This window comes from Sapajus apella, unplaced genomic scaffold, assembly GCF_009761245.1.
Source record: "Sapajus apella isolate SASKATOON/1434 unplaced genomic scaffold, GSC_monkey_1.0 scaffold2, whole genome shotgun sequence".
Lineage (NCBI taxonomy): Eukaryota > Metazoa > Chordata > Mammalia > Primates > Cebidae > Sapajus > Sapajus apella.
Window position 1 is genome coordinate 39,400,848 of NW_022436942.1, and position 24,081 is coordinate 39,424,928.

At 35.2% G+C, this 24,081-nt stretch overlaps 1 protein-coding gene across 2 annotated transcripts in view; it reads left to right on the top strand.

Moving 5' to 3' along the window:
* Positions 1-5,008: 5,008 nt before the first annotated feature.
* PTPRQ (protein tyrosine phosphatase receptor type Q) overlaps positions 5,009-24,081 on the top strand; it is a 240,750-nt gene continuing 221,677 nt past the window's right edge. Inside the window, exons 1-9 of one of the 2 annotated variants that reach the window (XM_032296569.1) lie at positions 5,009-6,136; positions 7,767-7,897; positions 8,068-8,197; positions 9,539-9,689; positions 10,114-10,220; positions 12,542-12,636; positions 19,178-19,210; positions 19,665-19,827; positions 20,828-21,085. In XM_032296569.1, the coding sequence (XP_032152460.1) occupies positions 5,944-6,136; positions 7,767-7,897; positions 8,068-8,197; positions 9,539-9,689; positions 10,114-10,220; positions 12,542-12,636; positions 19,178-19,210; positions 19,665-19,827; positions 20,828-21,085 (1,261 nt within the window). In that variant the 5' untranslated portion in view covers positions 5,009-5,943. Of the gene's footprint in view, positions 6,137-7,766; positions 7,898-8,067; positions 8,198-9,538; positions 9,690-10,113; positions 10,221-12,541; positions 12,637-19,177; positions 19,211-19,664; positions 19,828-20,827; positions 21,086-24,081 lie in introns of those variants that run through there. The other variant, XM_032296577.1, reaches the window with a different exon arrangement.

Genomic DNA, 24,081 nt, shown 5'->3' on the forward strand with positions numbered 1-24,081 from the left:
GCAGACCTAGAAAAGCTAGAGGAGGCTTTTTTCTTTTAAAATTTATTTATTATACTTTAAGCTCTGGGGTACTTGTGCAGATCATACAGGTTTGTTATATAGGTATACATGTGCCATGATGGTGGTTGCCTGCGTCCATAGTCCCATCATCTACATTAGATATTGCCTATTTCTGGCTGGCTGTGGTGGCTCACGCCTGTAATCTCAGCACTTTGGGAGGCCGAGGCAGGTGGATCACCTGAGGTTGGGAGTTCGAGAACAGCCTGGCCAACACAGTAAAATCTGTTTCTACTAAAAATCCAAAAATTAGCCTGGTGGTGGTGTACATCTTTAATCCTAGCTACTCAGGAGTCTGAGGCAGGAAAATTGTTTGAACCTGGGAGGTGGAGGTTGTAGTGAGCCGAGATCGTGCCATTGCACTCCAGCCTGGGTGACAGAGTGAAACTCTGTCATAAATAAATAAATGATGTTTCCATGTTTTTTCTTAAATATGATTAATTAACTCAAGTAATCATTAAGCAGTTACTAGGGAGGGAGAAAAAATAATATTTGTAAATTGAATACATAAATACAATAAATATATGTAGATTGTGTTAAATACTAGGAGGAGAAAGGAAAGTGATGCAATAGAGAGTAGTTGAAAATGGATGGTGCGTTCTACTGTAAATGGGCTGCAATGGAAGGAGGTTAAATTTGAATGGAGGCCAAAGGATAAGAAGGAGCTGGCATGGGGCAGGAGAAAGGGTACTCCAGGCATGAACACAAGCATAAAGAATGCAAGACAGGAAAAGAGCTTAGTGCATTTAAGAATAAAAGAGGAGTGTATGTGGGTGCATCTAATCAGAAGGGAGAAAAGTAGAAAGAAATGATCTTGGAAAGGCACTCAGGGGTGAGATCACATAGATCCAGTAGGCTATGCTTTTGAGTTTGTTCTGAGGGAAATGGGAGCCATAAGGGTCTTATGCAGGAGAGTGACAATCTTACCTATGTTTCAAAAATTTCCCTCTTGCCATATGTAAAGAATGAATTGTAAAGCAGCAAGGCTGAAAGCCAAGGAACTAGGTAGGATGATATTACAGAAACCCAGGTAAAAGATTATGTTAATCAAGGGTAGGGACAGTGCAGAGGGAAAGGAGGAGACATATTTTATTGTGTGGAAGTAGGAAGTCCAAAATGGGCTGCTTTTGATGAGTGAAGGGGAGAAACTTAGGCCTTTGACTTGAGCAATTTGGGTGCTTGGTGATGACACAGGAAGAGAAAATTCTTGGATCTTACAGGCATTCTAGCTAACAATAAAGGCAGTGTGATTGAAAAAATAAGAATTGGTCCAAAAAATTATGCAATGATAATATCCACACTCAACCAGCACTATGTCTTCCTATTTAACCATCCAAAGACTAAAACTAAATGTACACGTGGAACTTCCATGCTTAAATTTCTAAGAAAAGCTACCTAAAGATCATTATAATATCAAATAGTTATAAAAGAGAAGACTAAGAAAGAGATATTACCATGAAGAATTATTTCATGCCTATAAAACAACCCACTAAATACTTATTGTCATAGCAGAAGGAGTAAACTGTGAAGATGGAAAATGATTTTTCTTCTTAGCTCATTTTTTAGCAGTCTGAGGTTAGAGAATATCCCCATATCATCCCGGGGCCTGTTTTATCTCTCAAAAAATTTGAGATATTGAATACATTATTTCTAAATTTCTTTCCTGATCAAAATCAAAAGCCTTATAATTCTTTGCCTCTAGGGTACTTAGCATATTTCAATCCATCTGCCATCTAAGATATAAACTTGTTTTACCTCTCTTTTTAGACCTCTTGTGAAATCTTGTTCAGCTCCATATCTCCAGCCTAAATAGAGTTCCTAGCTGTATGTAGTTCAACTATTTGTTTTTCAAACTGGTATTCAACATGGATGCAAATTCTATGAAGAATAATAGCATTTTGGGGTTTGTAGTTAGGACAGAGATCTTGCCAGTGCTCTCATGGGACGTATAATTTCCAGCACAGTATCTGTGGTCATTCAGCGCTCTGTAATTTGTTTCCAAAATTTTCCCTGTCATGGACCTAGTCTGCTCTCTAGAACATGACAAAGCAAGTCCACTCTATGGTTCATATGGCAGGCTGCAAATGTTTAGAGACATCCATAAGGTGTTCCTGGTTCCTGTATTTTCTTTCCTTCTGGGTAATTATCTTTAGTTCCTTCAAACACTCTATTATTTCTCATGGGTGTTCTATTCAATTCCTATGCTGGCGATCAGATTTAGCATCACCAGACTATGTATCAGGCAGTATTTTTATTGCCTCAAAATCCTAAAGCAAATATTAATCTGTCCCAAGGTACAGAGGAACAAGTTTTTTGCATGTATTAATTCAACAGGTATTTATTGATAAACATAATTCACCACATTGTATTTCTTTCTCTGCCCTATACTTTGAAATAGTCAAGCAAGAGACGCATTTGCCTTTTATGAGCATGTAGAAGACAATAAAATTTACACGTACATTTTCTTCCCTTTCCCCTTTGAAACTTATCTGTCTGTGCCTCTCTCTAATTTGTCTTAAACATAACCAGCAGAACTTGATCTTTAGCTATGACTGTGCACCTGAACCATAAAATGTGCCCTTGGGAAGAAGGCAGTGCTTATGAGCACGGACCATGGAACTAAATTGCCTGAGTTTAAATTCCAGCTCCATGACACAGCAGCTTCTTACATCCTTTGCAAAGTCACTCAAGCTCTTTGGTTCTCAGCTTCTTTCTCTCTAAAATGGGAATAATAATAAGCCTATCTGTTTTATGAAGGTAATGTAACCAAATGAGCACTATGAGAGTGTTTGTTGTGATTTTTATCTCTCAGTAGGAATGGAGCGGCGGCCTTGGGGAGCGATGGCCATCAATAGTGGAAGTAAAGCCATTTCAGCAGTCTGTGTGATCTCTTTGTTGGAGGAATTAACTATACCCAGGTTTTCTTGAGGGAAAAAGAAATATTGGAGAGCTGGTGTTTGAGTTCCCTTTTTTCCTCTCTTGCTATAGGAGAATAAATTGTATGATAGGAGCATCCCTCAGACTTCCTTCTACCTTGCCTATAAAAAAAAGCCTTTGAATTTGCCCCAGTTCTGTTCATTTCATATTGGAAAAAAAAACCTTATATGGCCCCTGATCTTACCGTTTCTTTTGATAAAGCTTTTGCAGGACAAGGAATAAGGATAGAAGTCACAGTCCAGAGGTAGAAACCTGCAGAAAGTCCCCAATATGTGGCAATATGTTGCTTTTATTCTTTTGTTTTCTGAAATCTTTTCTCACGTGATTTTTTTCTAGATCAGGACATATTTTTTTAAGACAAGACAAAACTCTGTCCTCTTCTACACCTTTCCAGCCTTGGTGACTCTCTATAGTCTCATGTGTTACCCAGTTTAGCTTATTTCCTGGACAGGTGGAATTGATGGAAAACCCCATGCTTACCTACTAGAGGGGGTGACGTTAATTTTATAGACTTTCGGAACCTACATTAGATCATGCCTGTTTAAAGTCTCTTCTCATTTTAGAAAATGCCTTCAGTGTCCAAGAGCATGGAAGAGAATTGGTTCTGTGATTATACTCATCATTCATTTCTCATCCCAAGACCTTTTAATTCCTGCTCAAGCCACACATGGAAGCTTTCATAGATCACTGCAGACAAATTCAGATGTATTAGTTGTGTGTGGGATGTTACTCTGGTTTTGGAAAAGTCAAGAGTAACTTGACTTTTGTTTAACTGAAGTAGATTTTGGTGTGCTTTATTTAATGGTAGCCTCAGAACCTGAAGCAATTTGCTGTGCAGAATTTAAAGAGAAAACCCACAGAAAATATTGGTGATGATGGAAAAATAAAAGTTAAAATAATATAACTGGAGAAGGAAAACTATGATAAAAGTGCGTTGGAACCCAGTAGTACACCATATGGAATTGGTTATGGTTCATTTATTGAACATTTCCTCATCACCAGCAAGAATGGAAAAGGCAAAAAGTTGCAAGTTACAGCTCAGAAAAATTTGTGGGCTATTGTATTGATTTTATGTTCTAGAATTCTCATTATAGGTGTGTGTGGACATTATTTCATAAAGTACTGGCTCTGGGAAAAGTAGCAGAATAACATTATCAAGTGTTTTTCCAGTAACTTGGAACAGCTTCCATTGCATCAAACCAGATGTCACAAATAAAACTGAAAAAGAAAGTCCATCTAATTATGCTGTGTAGGGAAAAAAAATCTTTTTCAGAATGTATATTTTAGCAGAAGATATCTGCTTGGGAGAAATGCAGGCTTAAGGAAATACTGGATGCTATCCCAATAATCCACAAATAGAATTGAAATTAAAATTGACCTGAGGCAGAAATAATGTGACTAGGAATTATCTCAAATTTTAAATCTGCTTTAAATATCACAGTGGAGAGCTGAGATACAATCAAAATCTTTAGCAGAGGTCAAAGAGAGTGTAAAATGTAAATAAATCCTTCCTCCAAACTGTTGCCAAAAATGTGTTTCTAAAAATGAAATTACATGCCTGATGAAGATCCCTGTTGCCTCCAGGATGCAGTCTGACCTCCACAGCATGGCATGCCAAGCCCTTTGCCGACAGCATTCAGCCCTTGCATGCCCAGTCTCATTCCTCCCACGCAGCCCCTCTTTTAACCACCCAGAGTGCCTGCTGCATGCTTGACGCTATGCTAAGTACTTTATATATGAATACAATTTTTTAAATTTAAATTTTTATTTTTGTTTTTTCGTGACAGAGTCTTACTTATCTCCAGGCTGGAGTGCAGTGATGCAATCTCAGCTCACTGCAATCTCTGCCTTCCTAGGTTCAAGAGATTCTCCTGTCTCAGCCTCCCGAGTAGCTGGGATTACAGGAATTGCTACCACACCCAGCTAATTTTTGTATTTTTAGTAGAGATGGGGTTTCACCATGTTGGCTAGGATGGTCTCGATCTCCTGACCTTGTGATCCACCTGTCTCGGCCTCCCAAAGTGCTGGGATTACAGATGTGAGCCACTGCGCCTGGCCTATGAATGCAATTTCTTATGTAATCAGCACAGTGATTCTGCAACGTAGATGCTAGTCTCCTTCCCATTGTAGAGAAGAAGACCAAGGCACAGAGTGGCTAAGTAACTTACCAAAGAAAACCCTGCTATTAAAGAGTTAAAAGAACTTGGTATTCCTTGAACACATGGCAATGTCCGTTTTGATTTCTATGCCTTTTCCACGATTTTCTTTATTCCTGGAATTCATTCATTACTCCCTTTTCCTCTTCACACATAGTGTTTCTGGTAATCTTGTACTTTCAAGAATCAGATAAAATATCTTCAACTCTGGAAAGCGTTCCCGAAAGGTCTCTGCTAAAATTGGTGATTTCCTTCTCTGTTCTAAGCAACTTTTTATTCATGTCGCTAGCACAGCTCTGACTATTTGAGATTCTAGTTAGTAGTCTATGAATCTCTTTCCTGAGATTGAGAACTCTTTGCAAGCAAGAACCTGGCCTTATTTACTTTATTTGAGCACTAATCCTTGTATATAGGTTCTCAAAAACATTTACTTAATGAATAGATTAAAAGGTAAAAAATAATGAAAAAATCTCAGATTAGTGTTTCTTGAGATTTTTATTGAGAATCAATAAATGAAAGTTAATTATGTGCTTCTAGTATATATGTATGTATTGTCTGTCAGAATATCTACGTTATTTCTCTATCTAATGCTAGTATGGTAAACGTAAGTTTAATGTATAAACATTTAATATTCTTACAAATTCTGGAATGTGCTAGATAAAATGCAGAGAAATATGACTGACATTTTAAAAGTACTAATTTTAAATCTCGTTTTTATATTTCAGAGCCAAAACTAGTCTGGATTCTTATCCCCTATGAAAGTCATAGTACCTCTGTAATCTCATTTGTTCAAATGTCCAATGTTGGAGTGTTTGATGGCATACATATTGCAATTGAAGGGGGGCCAAATGTCACCATGCCTTTACACCATGATAATAAATTAACTGTTGACAATTTAACCCCAGGTACAGAATATAATTTCTTTGTTTCCATTATCAGCGGGACTAAATTAAGTGATACGCATTATGTCCCTGCAGTAACAACATGTAAGTATTTTAAGACTTGCAAAGCTTTTTCTTGATTTCAATTTTGTGTACTATTTCAAACTAGTAGCCTACACTTAGTTTAATGCAATGATTTTCAAAGAACTTTTAAGATAATTTTAAATGCCTCACTATTGAACCACATCTTTCATTGCCTGTTTACAGGTAGAGCTAACTCTATGTGAAGTTGAAACTCTGTGAAGAAATTTTTTATCTGTCCTTTTACAGAAAGAAATGCTTGCATTTTAACTAAAACTTTAAATGACTTTATTGAAAAGTGAGGGATGTGACTAATTTAAAGCCAATTATGAGAACAAGATTATATTTTTTGAGTCTAGGAGAGCTGATAATATCTTAGAGCACATGATCTAAGACTGTGCTTAGTAATCCCATACTGACATTTGTTTGGAAAAAAACTGTATATTTTCCTAAGCTTTTTGAATATTTAAAATTAATTCTTGTTACTATACATATGTGCTGTGTATTTGTTTATATAAATACTTGCATTTTTAGAGTCATATTTATTTTCTCTTTAAGTCACTTAAAAATTCTGCATATATTAACATTGAACATTTGGAACACAAACAATTTCTCTAAAATGTCCATCTGGTATAAGGAGAAATAAATAATGAAAAGTAATAAATGCCATACAAACAAAAATCTCATGGAGTCCTAAAAACGTAATTCTGACTTATAACATGTTCAGTTTTCTCATTATTTGCTTTTTCTGTCTCTCTGTATATCCGCCTACATCATTAGGCTACCATGTACCTTTTTTTCCCCACAGGTTGTAACCTTTCCATTTCTGTTTAAATTCAACTTGTCTATAAAATATTCCCAAACTGATGTCAGAAATCACATTATTTTGATAGCATTTTAGCGTATTTATAATCATTTCAATACCTGTTTATTTTTGCTTTCAATTTCTATGTACTTTTAGTGTTTGTATTCTCTTCCTCTCTTCCTTACTTTTTAAGCCTTTATGGGCTACAGTCTTTATATTTGACAGTTCTTGTCTTTAAACAAAATTATTACATTATCTAAATACATCAATATTGTGATATCAATCAGCAAAATAAATCAATATATAAGATGATAGTTTAAAGCTGCCATTTCCCCACTTTCTGAAATAATGCTTTTCTTATGCTAGATTAAATCTTTAAAATGTGAAAAATAAACATTAATATTCATCAGATACAATTTATTGTTAGCTTCAGCAAATATTTGATACAAAGGGAATTCTTTCACTTCTTTGCCTAAATTCCTATTTCTTTCTCTATTGTGTTTTCAGCTTATGCTAATAGTTTGGGAAGTTTTAATCTCTTTTTTTTTTCTTTACATATTGTGTGTTTTCTTCAGTGAATTTGTTCCTACGTAATTTTTTTGCTGCAGAATCAAAATTAGCTGTATGTGATGGTGTTTACAATGGCTTTCAGTATTGGAACTGATTACCATATTTTACAAACTGTCATTGTATGTGTAAATAACTATTTTTAATTAGAATAGAAGCATAGGTTAATTAATAAACAATTGCTCTTTTTGACATTGTGCTTTTTATTCCCTTTTAAGGGATAAGTTAAAAAACCAATTAGGAAATTTTCAAGAGGAATTTAAGTGTGTTGTATGTGGGTAGGTCTGGAAGCACCACTGAATATCTATGAAGGCAAAGTTATAGACTTTTCCATAGAAATTCTCTGGAATCAAGCTGATGGGAATTTTCAGCATTATGAGATCACATGCATAAACTGTGCTGCTGCTTTCATGGTATGTTATAAATGGTTCTTGGAGGAATTAAGCTTGAATTTTTCATGCTGAAATCAACATCACTGCATTTTTTCACTGGATAGTAGTGAAACTAAATAATTCCCAATTGCGTTCAATTGTGGAGCTTTTCTTAAATACATACATGATAATGTATTCTTTTGGATTGATAGGTTCAGAAGGTAGTTCCAGAAACAGCAACATTCTCTAACCTGGATCCTGCCACAGTGTACACCTTTTCAATTCAGACTGAAAAAAAAGGTTTTAAGGACAGAACTCCTAACAGAAAAGAAATACAGACAGGTACAGCCTATGTAGCACCAGAGGCATTTCTTTCATGTTCAAACCTGTCCTTGGTCCTTTAAGGGAAGATTTAGTAAGTAGTTCATTCTTTTCAGGTTTTCTTTATGGGTAGTGTCTCTTGTATCTTTTATTTTTTTCCCTAGTATGGGTTATCACAACATCCTTTTAGTATGTATTGTCAGGTGGTAGCATTGCTAACTGCTTGTGGTCTGGCCAGAGTTTCCATGTGTGATTTAATGTCCGCATTTTTCTGTTAGGCCAACAGCGAAGTGCCACCTTGCCAGGACAAACAGTTTATTCTCATGGTAGTCATATGTAATAAAGGATGACTGGAAAGTAAGCATGCAAATGTATAAACTGTCATACCTAGTAAAGTAAAATTGTCAGCTATTCTACTAAACTATTTTGGTAATCTTCACACTGGTGCAATGGGCACATTGGTTTATATATTTAGAACCTGGCCATGTCTGATATTATTTTACCGTATAGCAAAGAATGAGATTGAGAGAGAATATCTTCACAATTTTATTCCTTTCTCAAAAATGGAAGAATTTTAAAGAGGAGACAATATGCCCATTATACACTATTTAACTTTTTTCCTCAGGAAAGAAGGGAGCATTTCATAGTTAGATTGGAATTAACTTTCTTACCAGTTAACCTCAGCACTCTTTGGTATTTAATTAGGATGAGTCCTAAAAATAATTAAATATTTCTGAAATCAGTGGTTATACAAGGCTAAGATACGATCTGCTTCTTGCATTTTAGAGGCCAGGGACATTCTGAGTACAATACTACTTGGACACATTTCTTACCCTTAAAGCACACATATATTTTATTTCAAAGTTGAAAATAATTCTGGCTGTTTTTAAACAGTACTTTTTACTTCTCGTATCTATCAGGTAGAATAAAAGGAGGTCATTATCCTCAGCAAACTAACACAGGAACAGAAAACCAAATACTTCATGTTCTCACTTATAAGTGGGAGCTGACCAATGAGAACACATGGACACAGAGAAGCGAACAACACATACTGGGCCTGCCAAGGGGACAGAGGGAGAGAGAGAGTATCAGGATATATAACTAATACTTGTGGGGCTGAACACTTAGGTGATGGATTGAGAGGTGCAGCAAACCACCACGGCACATGTTTACCTGTGTAACAAACCTGCACGTCCTGCACATGTATCCCGGAACTTAAAATAAAATAAAATATTTTGAAAAAAGGAGTGCTTTGGTTATCCTCAGGGTTTGCACAGAGTAAATTCCTGAGAGAGGTTCAGTGCTGGCAGGTGCTTTGTGCTATTGAAAATGTTATCTTACTGTCTGTTTTAAATGGTATAGCCCTGAGTGCCGCTGAATTTATGAAGCACAGCAGAGACCCAAATGCAGTAACTGTTAGCTGGCCTTTAGCTAGAAGTCTTCTGGCTGGGTACATTATTTCAATATCCAGTGAAAACTTAACGAAAGAAGAAATTTTTCCTTCCACTAAAAGGTATGAAAATAAAATAAATTATGTCAAGTTACATGGAACACAAAATTAGCATTTTATATATGTTTTAGAAGACTGTCTTAATGGGTTATTATAAACAGAAATTAGAAAATTTTACAAGACAATTTTTGGACTCCAGTGTGATCGGAATAACTAAGTCTGACACATTGTAAAAAATTATTTCTGAAAATAAATAATAATTCAGAATATTATATGTATATGTATGATATACACTCTTTTGACTTAAAATTTCTGTGAAGAGATATATGATTTTTAATTAACCAGTTGTGCTTAAGCATAGCAAATTATTTCCATGATAGATATTTTTAAAATGAAACATAAAAATTTTTCTGCAGGTGAGAAAATGGAGTTCTCCACATGTGTCTAAGCTAAATGTTTTAATGTGTCACTTTTCTTTAACTTGTAGGACATTCACATTTAATAGCCTTTCTCCAGGGACCAACATTTTAATTAGTATTATGTCTAACAAGGGACTGAAAAGAAGCCATCCTACTGTCCTCATGGTTAGCAATTGTAAGTTCATTTTATATTTAATTAACTTTTCATGGGCAAAAAGAGGAAAGAAATAGTTATATTTAAGGCCAATGCCTAATTAGAAATTAATGACTAGAAAGTGGCTTATGATACGCTGGAAGAGAAGGAGCACTGCATTTACAGGGAGAATGTCTGAGATATATTCCTGTGTCGATCACTTATTAATTATGTTACCTCAGGCAAAACAACTATGTTCTCACTTAGGAAATGAGAATAATTATTACTACCTAGGTGAAATAACCTGTTGCTAAAATGAAATGTGAAACTCTTCATGAATGTGTAAGGTATTCTAAAGCCCTAAGGTTTAATTGTCATGAAATAATATTTTTTTAGTATGTGGACTCTATTACCATTTTATGAAAATAAACTTGGGGTATAAAAAAATAGACTTTTTTGAATTTTTAAATTAAAAATACTGTCGTTTGATTGAATTATTTGGGCTCTGTTTGCCTTTTCTGACCTTATTAGTATAACTTGACATATATGCTTGCTCTGAGCATATGCAGCTATTTCAGAGAGTCCTTTTACTTGTGGGGCCCAGTCCCATGAAAGTGTGCGCAATACCAAGGTCCTCTTAGTTATGAGAGGATGCTTCATCTCAGAAGTTGCCTTGTGAAGGAAGGGAGGCACTTAAAAATGCAGCAATGGTCAAATCAATTCTTTGAAAATAAACTAAAAAATTTGAGGGATGATTATACACAAGTGTGGTATTATGTACTTCAGTCACTGTATCAAATCTCTGCATGCTACCCAAGATTAGTTTAAGACTCAGAGGTGTCCATAACTCATTCTTGAAGGTGAAATTTTAACCCAGGTATCTGAAGCTGATATGACCCTACTCCCTCTCATAAAGACCATTCAAAGAAACATCAGAAATAGATGAAAAAAATTTTTAATTTTTTTAAAAAGGATAGCTCATAATTATGTATCAGTGAAAGCTTAGTTTCTGCTTAGATTTGGGTGTTGTCATTCTCACTGTCACCAACATCAACACCATTGTCATCATCACGTTGATTGCATCACATTGAGAGCCTCTTTATCAGGTACTCTGCTAAGCATTTTCTATGCTTTATATCACTTAATTCAGAATGACAAACTTTATTCTACCAATCATAATGAGATGTATACTCTTAACATATTTTTCAAATGAAACAAGGCTTAGAGAATTTCAGTCACTTATACAAGATGGCAGAAATTTGAACTCACATTTCTCTGACATCAAATTCTGACCTTGAAACCATTGTGCTTCAGTGGAAAGGTCACTATGTTATAGAAATGACTAACTCTACCCATTCTAGCTCTGTGACTTTGTGAAAATCATCTTCTGTTTGCGCTGCAAGTTCCTTATTTGTAACCTGGGGCTGATACTAATACTTTCCATAGTTTGTAATGTTGTTGCCTTTTTAACTACGTTGTTTTTAAACAAGGCTGGTAACTTTCTTTTATGTTTCCCATATTGCAATCTGTCTTTTGTCTTCTATTGTATATTATTAAAATTTTTGTCTTTTTAGCTACCTTCATTTATTTGCAAACCCCCTCAAGTCAATTTGGAAGTAAATGAAATATTAATAAATGTACAAAATAGAGTTAAATATATTATGGAATAATAAATTCCAGCTGGAAGGGAATGTGCATTATAGAAAAATCGAATATAAACGAGTATGAGTCAGTGACTCAGGTTTAAATCTGCCACAGGGATGAATTCTAACAAACTTAAATTAATATATATTTAGGGACAAAAACATCCCATTCAAAATTTGAATTTTAAAGGTGAAATTATTTTAATAAGATGTTAATATTACATTTCTTCTAGTTGAGGAAAGCAATACAATAGTTTAATTTGAAATATAGGTTTGAAATAGAGACATGTTACCAATTAGGAAAATAAGTTTCTAGAACCATCTCAGGTAAAGTGGTTCAGGGAAAAGGAATGTGACTTTAAGGAGGGGGAAATATTTTTTTCTTTATGTAGTATATGAATAATAAGTAAACAATACCAGTTGTAAGAACTTTAAATTGGATTCTGCTATAAGAAAAATAAATGTGGAAAACCATAATTTTATTATTGGAAGAAGCTTTCCAGAAAATTCTGTTTTCTCTTTTCTTGTAGAGATAGAAAGCCTAGACTTGGGATAAATAACTTGCGCATGGTCACATAGTACTAAAATTGACTGGAGATGCCTAGGTTTTATGTCTCATATATAGTACTCTTCAAAGTCAAGGTTATTGGTTCAGCCTAGATAACATAATGGTAGAAATGTCTTTTAAAAGAGTACCAGTGTCTTATTTCATTTCTTTAGATCCAGACCCATCATATTTGTTTAATTTGGGGCAAGAAGAAAACATGACATATTTGTCTTGGAAATTACCACAAGGAGGCTTTGAAAAGTTTCAGGTAAAGAACATTCCTGCTCTCATACCATCTTGATGTTTATTCAGGTCTTCATTTCACTCCTTCTTTTTGTCTTTCCTTTTACATTAATGGTTTTAGAAATTATTGTGCCACCTGTTAGTGTAGGATTTCTCCCCCAAGTTATTCTTGTATGGACTTCTTTAAAAGTACAGAGTGGTTATCAAAAGTTTTTAAATATGTGTAAAACTGATACCTGATTTTCAAGGAGCCTGGGTTTTTGGTGGACATAAACAAGTACGTGTGTAGTACCAAGCAAGTGAATGAAAGAGTGGTGGTACTGCAGGATAATGCTCCTGTGACAGCACTGGCTGATACAAAGACTCCAGAAGTCACAGCCAAGTGATGTGCCACACACTCTTTCAGTCCAATCCTAGAGATTTAATTGGATGGAGACTTTCAATCTAGAAAGCAGGAGGGTAAGATGTAGAGGAGCCACTTTCCAACTGTGCCTGTTATTCATCAGGTAAATATGTACATTTTCATTGCTTTTTTGTTAATGATGTAAGCTGGCAGTGGGCATGAGGACAAACTATGCCCACTCTGCATCTTATGGTTTGCAAATGGAAATGCTTCTAGTGTAATATTATTGCTTGGTAGTCTGTGGGTAATCGATGTTTCTATTGATAGGAGATGGTAACTTTAGTTGCAAATAGCAGAAAACAACCTAAAATGGTTTAAGCAATAAAGGAAAAAATATTTATACCACAGTCCCTTATGAAGACCAAGAGCAAGAATAACTAGATGTTAGAAAGAATTGGAATCGGCTATTTTAAGATTATTGAGAACCCAGGGATTATTTTCTTTTTGTCTGTTTACTTCTTTCTGCTTATTGGCCTTATTTATTTATTTTTTTTCTGAAGACCAACTTTTTCTGCTGAGCAATCCATGTAGTGAGTAGAAGAATCCCATACACAACTCCCAAGCGCAAATGGGCACCAAGAAAGATAATTTCTCCCTAAGTTCCCAAAGAAGAAAATGGAATGTGATTATCCCAGGTTGGAGTAGAAAGCCAATCCAGATCCAGTGAAACAAAACGAATGAAGCTGGCCACTTTATTATAATGTTTAGCATTTAAGATTTGAAGAAATTAGTAGCAGGAAGCCTTTTTTTTTTTTTTAATGAATGGGGGTAATATGTATGCCTTTACACTTAGTTGAATGATTTTTAGAATGAAACAAATTAATTCAACAAATTCAACATTCAAATTAAAAAAAATTCATTCCTTCAACAATTTCTTGTCCTCATGGGGCTTATATTCTAGAGAACTAGAAGAGGTTAGATCAAGCTTCTAAGTATCGTTATTCTTGGGAAGAGCAGATAACTCTCTTTCCCTAAAACCAAATGAAAGGGAGTACTATGTGTTAAAGATCTGAATGATTCATCAACGTAAATTTCAAAAGGGAACAATCTTAAACAAATACAGTTTTCAGTCACCAAGTATTATCAATTCTGCTACTTCAGTGTAAATTCCATTTGGCTCTGCAGGGTCCTCAGAACACCAAACTCTGGAAAAATTCTCTAACAGTGTAAAATAATGGGGTCTGTTTAGCATGTAAGGCCATTAAAGTCTATATTATAGAGAACATAAGGAAACATATATCTTAAATTTTTACTAAATCCACATATATTAACTTCAATCAATTTTTTTTTTCAGAAGAATTTAGCTCTTAGTGATATACTTGCATGCAATATTCTGGTAATAAATTTGATAATATGAGTTTCTTTACAAACCAGAAATCCTATTTGTTTTGCCCAGCATTCTGAGAGTTCAAAAGATAAGGCACATTTATTAGTATGGACAAGCTGTGAAATTCATTTGAACACCAAATATTTGTTCTAATGAGTAATTCTCTGAAAGTATTTGATTGCTGGCTTTCTTTTCATGAGTGATGGGAGTACAAAGAGATTTATATCCTTTAAAAGGAGCTCAGAACTGGCTGGGGCAGTGGCTCACGCCTGTAATACCTACACTTTGGGAGGCCGAGGCAGGCAGATCACCTGATGTCAGGAGTTTGAAACTAGCCTGGCTAACCTGGCGAAACTCCATCTCTACTAAAAATACAGAAAAAAAAATTAACTTGGTGTGGTGGTGGGCACCTGTAATCCCAGCTACTCAGGAGGCTGAGGCAGGAGAATCACTTGAACCCAGGAGGTGGAGGTTGCAGTGAACCTAGATCATGCCACTGCACTGCAGCCTGGGCCTGGGAATCAAGAGCGAAACTCCGTCTCAAAAAAAAAGAATCTCAGAACTGTAATGGAACTGAAGGTATAGTCTATTCCTAGCATGAAGATAAACATTGGCTTGCATATTTAAGAGGTAAAAGAACTCATTGTGAATTTAGAAAATATCAGGTAGTTGACATAGAATATTCAGGTAATTTTGCCATTCCTTTTTTTATACCTTTCAGCTGTTTTTTTATGAACGCTGAATATGTTTTTATTATAAGCAGCACTGTCCAATAGAAATACAGTATTAAGTGAACCACAAAAGTGAGTCATAGGTACAATTTAAAATTTCTAGTAGAAATATTTTAAAAAGTAAAAAAGTGAAATTAATTATAGTAGTATATTTTATTTACCTCAATATATTCAAAATATTAACATGTAAGCAGTATAAAAAGCATTAATGAGATATTTTTATATCAGTTTTCATACGAAGTCTCCAAAATCTAGTGTCTCTTTTATACTTAGAACACATCTCAATTGATACTAAACACATTTTAAATACTCAATAGACACAGGTGGCAAGTGACTATCATACTGAACAACTCAGTTACAGAGAGTGACTATTGTTATATAGATTAAATGATAAAGTGGAAGACTGGCAAAAATTGGCCCATCAGTGTCCAGCTCAAATCCCACTTCCTCATAGGTGCCTCTCTGATCCCATCTGCAGGGAATGACATTTTCATACACAGAGCTTGTTATGAAACTTCCCTTTAACTTTTTCTGTGTTACTTTTAACATGCTGTCTTTGATTGTTATTATTGATGCACAAGTGCTAGCATCCCTATGCCATTTCCTTGAGGAATATTTTAGTTTAAGAGTGGAGTTCCAAAGTTATTATACTATGTACCGAATAAAGTAGTATTTACTTTTATTTGTTCACAGTTTCTTCATTCCAGACCTCATATGGTTGTCTTCTAAAGCTATGCTTCAGAAGGCAATACACATATATACATGTGTATGTTCAGTTTATCGATTATTTTACAAGGTGTGGTGGGCAGTATAGTATAATGGCCTTGGAATTCCTTGCTTTGAATTCTGTCTTCACTCCCTACTCTGAGACCTTGGGCAAATTTTTATCTTCTTTGGCTCTAGTCCTTCATCTGTCAAATGAAGATTATTTTTATTTCAACAAAATTGCTGTGAGAATTCAATATGATAATGCACTTGGCAAACACTCTGACATGCGAATTCCATGTTGTCAGATGTTTTGCCTACTTTGATCACTGTGATCTACTATTACTGAGACCAATGTCTAATGCATAGAAGGAATCAATACATATTTTGATGAATAAAAGGTTGAATTTTTAGCTTTCCTTTGTTCTTCAATCACTTGCTCGGCTGTCTTTGATTCCTCCTATTCACTTATCCATCAGTCTGTCGGCTATTTTGGCCATTTCTACCTCTGAAACAGCTTCTGAATGTGTTCACTTTTCTGCATCTCCTCTGCACTCCTCTTGTCATAGTCACTATCCTTTCTTATCAAGATCAGCAGCCTAGATGATGGATGATAGCATTTCCCCTCTTAACTGGTTTCTCTGTTTCCATTTGTGATTTCCTTACAACTCGTGTAAGGATTTTCATTGCTTTTCGAATAAAATCTATACTTGCCATAGTTTACAAGACCTCACCTGATTGGATTTTTATCTAACTATCCAACTCACTCAGTCACTATGTCTCAGTCATATCTATCTCTCTCCTCCTCATACATGGCAAGCACATCCCCACTACAGGATTTTAACGCTTGACATTCACTTTACATGGGCATCTTGCCTCGAGTTTTGGTTAACCTTTTTCTGGCATTGAGTCCTCAGATCAAATATCATCTCCTCATATCCTTCCCTGATTACCAAATCTAAATAAAACCCCTCTTAGTAGTCACTCTATTATTTAGCTGAGTTATCACATTCATTTGTTTATTTAGTTGCCTGTTATCAGGTGCCACAGGAGAAAGGTAAGTTTCCTACAATCAGAAGCCCTTTCTCTATTGTTTACACAATATCCCTAGTACCAAAATAATGCTAACCCCCTTTAATAGATGTTCAATAAATGATGAGTAAATAATACTTTATATACCTGGTGTTTCCATATATGCTTGGAGTGATTATAGAGAGAACATATCAATACTGAATATAGTTATCAGAAAAGGGTGGAACTTAAGATGACTTTTTAATAACAGGTATTATTGATGTTCATGGAAAAGAGGTGAGGATATTCTACACTAGCAAGGTCACAAAGTCAGGAATTAGTATTCTATTTGTCATTTGTAACTGTCATTCAATGATACGGGCATCCTGAATAATAAATCACTCGTGAAAAATTTCATCCTTTCCAGCATGGTTCAATTCATTGCTATATTCGGTCTAGGTATTCCGTAGTGAAAAGCCTACGCATTTTTAATATCAATTGTAAAAAATTTACATTTCTTAACCGTGCCTGTCTGTTCTAATTCTTATAGTTTGAGGCAAATGCCAAATGAAATGATCTTCTATGGGGTTAACTGAGGCCATAAAATCATTTGTTGTCAGTTAAATATATAGCCATACAATTACTTTTAAATGTATATGAGCACATTTTTGAGAGATGCAAATATGTATGTTACTAAGTGAAACTGATTTTAAGGAAACATATTAATATTTAAGGTTCAAAATATTATTATTGACCACATTATATCACTAATGGTTATCTGAGTCTTTCTTGGCCAGTGAGGTTATTTGTTAAATTTTAATGAATTAGGCAACAGTATCCTGGTTGCTTAGCAAAGTGCACTTGCATAATTGGGATCATTTCTCTAATCATTTAAAATTCATCATCACATGCCTCTAAACTATGCTTTAAAAGCAGAAATAAAGCATAAATTACATTTCTATTAGGCATGTGTATTCTATGTAATTTTTGGAAGAGATAATCCTCTATTTTTTGAATTGCATTTTAAAAAATTTAGTCAAATACTTTTATCATTAGATCACTACAGTTTCTTTTCCTTCTATCCTTCAGTAATGTCTTAATGTGACTATGCCTGAATTTAGCACTTCATTAAGATTGTATTCTACTATGATTGCATGGTATTTTCTCCTGCCATCCTTTATCATATCAGAAATTCTCAGCATTCTACACACTCCATGTGTCAGACAAGGAAGGTAATTATCATGGACACCTTATGAATCAATAAGCAATGGTATGCTTCTAGACCTCAGGATTATCATCTTCATTAATGAAGCACTTTTCCCACAGGACAGTGATAACTATGTCTGCTTAGGAAATTTGTTTGATTTCTACCACATAATAGCTGTTTTTCAAAACATAATAAAGTTAAAATAACTTATAAAATTGATGTATCTTTCTTTCCACTCTACAAACATGAAGTATGGAGTGAAGAAGAATAAAGATTGTAGCTTTTAATGGATTTAAAAAATCTCCAGGGTATTGGAATGATCAGATTACTCCACTGAAAATTTCCAAAGGCAATGCTCACTCTCAGAGCTTTAATGAATAATTCATAGACTTGGCCTAGGTTATGATGAAAGATGGGCCAGAAAGAAGTGCGAATTTATCATTTATTCACTAATTTATGCCACAAGAACTCAGAGTGCCATTTCTATTCCAGGTGTCTATTATTGCAGTTCTCTCTCATGTTGTTTTTTACTACTCCCCTGACTATACTGACTGGCTTTTGCTGACATCTGTTTAACAGTTCTTCAAACACTAGCTCTCTCCTGTGTCACATATGTGAGTTCTCTGGAGGACGTTGGGGTTATTTCTATTATCTGTTTCCTTGACATGGCAGACCCAGGTCTGGATCAACATTTGTAACTCCTATTGGCTCTTTCCTCTGGCATCGTATCTTACTGAGTTTTGCAGCTAGGTCTGCATGCACAGTGACTAGCCTTCTTGGGTGGGGTGATGGTAAGATAATCCAAGCTTGATCACTCTCTGCGGTCATACTTGACCCGTGGGAGACTCTGGCATTTTTGTTCAGGCAAAGGTAGTTGTACAAATTGCTCCACAGAAACTCTTTGTTCTGCTCTTTCTGCTTTCCTTTTTCTTAGTAAGGAATAGGGGCAGAGAAGGAAATCTGCCTAAGTACCTGTCCAATTGAGAGATGTCAATCCCTCTAGCAGGCACTCTAGATTTATGGTAGTGATACACATGGGGCCCTCCTCATTTAGCCGGAGTCAGAACGTGTGCAGAAGCACCCTATTTCCCATTCTCTGGGCAGCCAAAGAAAAGCCATGATATTCTCCGCTAGGCCAGAAACTTGGGACTCCATTGATTTTTTTTCCTTCTCTTCCTATAGTCTTCTGTTTACATGGAGTTGAGAAAGTACATAGGAATTACTACCATAATGATTAACTATCTCTAAAATATATTTATACATAATTTTTTTGTTTCAGATGTGCAGAAGAGTAAGGCCTACTCATTATGTAGTATATCTATTATATGTATATACATTTAAAATCAGTATTTCTGTTTTATGTGTGTGTGTGTGTGTGTGTGTGTGTGTGTGTGTGTATATATATATAGATAGATATGTATATGAAATTTAAAAGCACTTGGAGACTATGGTCTTTTAGTGCATAAACTTCTAAGACAATCCACTATGCTTATTACTCTGTGAACTTCACTGAGTTATTCTGCCTCTACTAGCCCATAATTACTCCTTAGTGAACATAGGAAGGATCATAACACCTAACTTGCAGTAGTAATTACTGTAAATATGATTATTACAGAGTTAGTGCTTTTTAAACTTTGGGAAATATAAATTTACCTTTCTCTTTCTCTAGATATCCTACTGGCTGCCACCCAGAAAGGAAAAGCTGATTAAGGTCATTGTTCATGGCAACAAAGCCAAAGTAAAAAATTTGACTCTGGAGTACTACACGTTTCAAGCGAAGACAGTTGAAAGCAAAGATTACAGTGTATCTGTTGTGAAAAAAGTGCCTACAAGTAAGGAAAGACCATAAATAGTGTTAGTTTTATAGTGCTGTAGCACTTGAAAGTGTCTTGACTAAACATGATTATAGTTGTTTTAAGACATAAAAGCTGATAAATGATGATGATCTGTGATTAAGAGAACTCAAAAAAGTATTTGTATATCTAGATATATTGAGAGTTTTATACACAGTTTTAAAAAATAATCTGAAGCCAAAGTATGCATATATGTGTTTAGGTACATATTGTCATATATGTTACATACATGGAATGCATATGTGTACACATGTATATATATTATGCCATAATAATAAGAAAACACAATTCATTTTCTACTGACCTGAGGGTTAATAAACAGAGTACTTCTATTTTCTCTTTCCCCAAGTTTGTAAATTTATTGTAAATTGGTTTTGTAATGTTTTTGGGTGCAGTGAAGTAATAGTATTAGTTATCAACAGTTCTTGTGAAAATTTGCGAGGTTGCCTCTCTGTGGAGACTAAATGATAATGCAAGTAGCAGCATTAGTTCCATTGATGAACAGATTGAAAATTCAGCAAGATAGGAATGGTAAAAACTTTATGTAACAAGAAAAGCCGCGTTTGGAAGTGCCCTTATTCCTAGCCCTCGCTCCCTCTCTAACTTACTCTCTTTCATCTTCATTCAGCATCTAGCTATCTGCTTGGTGGTAGCTAACACAATTCTGATCATGTCATATAAGGATATGTATGGCTACAAGCTCTCAAGAGGCACAAATCTAAAGGAATGACTTTATTACGAGTCATTTATGATTGACTAAGGAAAGATATTTGGGAGCTAGGGAGAATATTGTTGTTCCACTTAGATTAAAACCCATACGTAATGTCTTATTTCTCTGTTCGCAGAGATAAACATATAGAATGTTATACATGAGTAAATTAAAGGACGGTTACATAGATATTTAAATTATAATATTAATCATTTTTTTTTGCTAATAGATGTGTAATTTCTATTTACTTATAATTTACCTTTTCATTAGAACTATCTAGGATTTATGGCTTAACCTTGAAAGCTGCATATACTTCTTCAAATTTAATGTGGAATACAACAGAGACCAGCTTTACTCATTATGAGGTTTATATATCAAACAGAACATTTGCAAAAGATTATCTTATTTGGGAAATGGTGACTGAACACACAGTTACAGATGTGACTCCTCGTGGAATGTATAACATCACGATACACAGAATAAGAGACAAACTTGGAGGACCTGGCACATTTACCAGGGTTGTTGCAGGTATGCAAATTCTCTTTAGTGTTTAAGACATTCACATTTCTGTTATATATTGTGTTGTTCAAGATAAAATTTCAGTAGAGTTTTTTGAAATTTGAAAACATACACTCTATAGACTATTTCAGAGAATAAAAGTACTCATTTTTGTGAGCTGTTCTGCAGACTTTTTTTTTTCCAAGATGAAGTTTCGCTCTTGTTGTCCAGGCTGGAGTGCAATGACACGATCTCGGCCCACTGCAACCTCTGCCTCCTGGATTCAAGTGATTCTCCTATCTCAGGATCCCGAGTAGCTGAGATTACAGGTGCACACCATGACACCCGGCTAATTTTTGTATTTTTAGTAGAGTTGGGATTTCACCATGTTGATCAGGCTGGTATCGAACTCCTGACCTCAGGTGATCCACCCGCTTCAGCCTTCCACAGTGCTGGGACTATAGGCGTGAGCCACTGCACCTGGCCTGTTCTGCAGATTTTTGAGATAACGTGAAATATAAATAGGATAAACATTATCTGACACACAGTAATCAATAAATAAAGTTAATGTTATATTGAGTTTCACTTCAAATTAGAGATAGCTAGTGGAATTATGTGGTATATTTGGGGATCATCTATTCTTCTAAAAATTTGTTCTTTGTCTTTGACATTCTAATATGTGTTATACACATGAAAAAGCACAGTCTGTGATATCCACAGGATAGTAAAGAATACAAGCATGGAAACACATGTAGTATAAGTCAATGTGACAGGTTAAGCAATGGATGTCCAAAGTTACTGTGGTTGCATAGAAGAGAAAAAGATTAGCTCTATGGCCTCAATGGAGAAAGCTCTTTGGGGCTCGTAACATCTGTAAAAGGATTAGGAATTTGCTAATCAGATCGAGAGCATATAGGGTGCAAGGAAAGGAGGACTCACAGAGGTAAGGAACAGCCCATGCAAAATTATGGATGTGTAAATGAATATGGTATATTTTTGGAACTATAAGCAATTCAATATTGAAAGAGTTTATTGTTTTTTTAATATATAAAGAGAATAAAATCCTATCCTGAATAATTTAGAGAGTAATTTTTAAATTCAAAGAAAGCTGCGAAGCCTATGAATGTTTTAAATTTTTCAAAAAAGAACAAGATTGCAAGAGTAACACATGGGAATTACTCTTAAGTGATCTTTAAGGCTGTGGATTAGACAAACGACCCAAAGATCCCAGACATATGGTGATAACTCAGGGTATGGGTATTTATTATTTGGCTGTCAACACTTTCTTAGTTTCTTGTTTTTGCTATAGCAAATTATCACAAGATAGTGGCTTAAAACAACACAATTTTATTATCTCATAGTTCTGTAGGTCATAAGTCCAATGTACTTCTCTCTGGTTGAATCAAGTTACTAGTAGGGCTGTGTTTCTTTTTGTAGGCTCTAGGAGAGAATAATTTCCTTGCTTATTCAAGTAGTTTACAGAATTCAATTCTTTGTGGTTGTAGAATGAGGTAATCATTTCCATGGTGGCTGTTAGCTGACAGTTCTTTCCAGTTTTTAGATGATGCCTCATTCCTTGATTTGTGATCCTTTTCCTGTCTCCAACAAAGGAGGGTTGACTGCCACTCAGGCTTCAAATTCCCTGTCTTTCCCCGCATCATATGTGACTCTTCTGCCTTCCTCTTTTACTTTTTTGGGCTGGCATGATGAGATTGGGCCTACCTGGATAATCCAGGTTGATCTCTATTTATGTTTTTTAATCTTAATTCCATCTGCAAAGTGCCTTTTGCCATGTAACACAACATAGTCACAGTCCCAGGGTTTAGCATTGGGGCATCTTTTGTGGGGTTGGGCGTTATTCTGCTTAACACATACGCTATTATTCTCCTAAATGTGATATATATGTGATAATGCAAAATAAGGAATGAGTTTGGAATTCATATTCCAGCTGTACTCCAGGATTTGACACTGGTTAGCTGAGTACTCCTAGGTAAGTTACCTCTTGTCTTCGGGTATCAAGTTTCGGAGAAATTTATTTATTTATTTATTTTTTTTTTTGAGAAATTTAAATTAGATGACCTCTGAGATTCTTTTTGGCTTTTAAACATTCTATTAACACTTTACATATTTTTGTTCTATTTATACAGATAATCTATGACTTACAATGCTTTAACTTATGATTTTTCTACTTTACAATGATGCAACACAATTTGTATTTAGTACACTCCTCAACTTACATTGGAGTTACATCTGATAAACCCATCATAAGTGGAAAATATTATCTATTTTGAATGGGATATAACCCCATTGTAAGGTGAGAAACATCTGTTTATATTAAACAGATATTATACATCTCACCTATTCCTAAAAAGCAAATATGTTAAATCATGTGTCAAATGTCTTTTTCTATAGAGTATTATGAAAGGTAAAGTATACGATCAAACATAGTAAAGTGGAATCCATTCTAGAAGTTTTAGTCTGTGGCAGGGTTTCTCAGCCTCACCACTATTGACATTTTGGGCTGAGTGATTCTCCATTGTGAGGATATATCTTGTTAATTGTAGAATGTTTAGCAGCATCCCTGGCCTTAACTCACTAGATGCTGGTAGGATCCTCCCAATTGAGCCAATCAAAATTTTTTTTAGAAAATTGCAACCCGAATGCCCATCAATGATAGACTGGACAAGGAAAATGTGGCACATATACACCATAAAATACTACGCATCCATAAAAAATGATGAGTTCGTGTCCTTTGTGGGGACATGGATAAATCTGGAAACCATCATTTTCAGCAAACTGACACAAGAACAGAAAATCGAACACCGCATGTTCTTACTCATAGGTAGGTGTTGAACAGTGAGAACACAGGGAGGGGAGCATCACATACTGGGGTCTTCTGGGGGAGGCAAAGGAGGGACATTGGTTGGGTGGGAAGGTTGGGGAGGGATAACATGGGGATAAATGCCAGATGTAGGTGATGGGGGGATGGAGGCAGCAAACCACATTGCCATGTGTGTACCTATGCA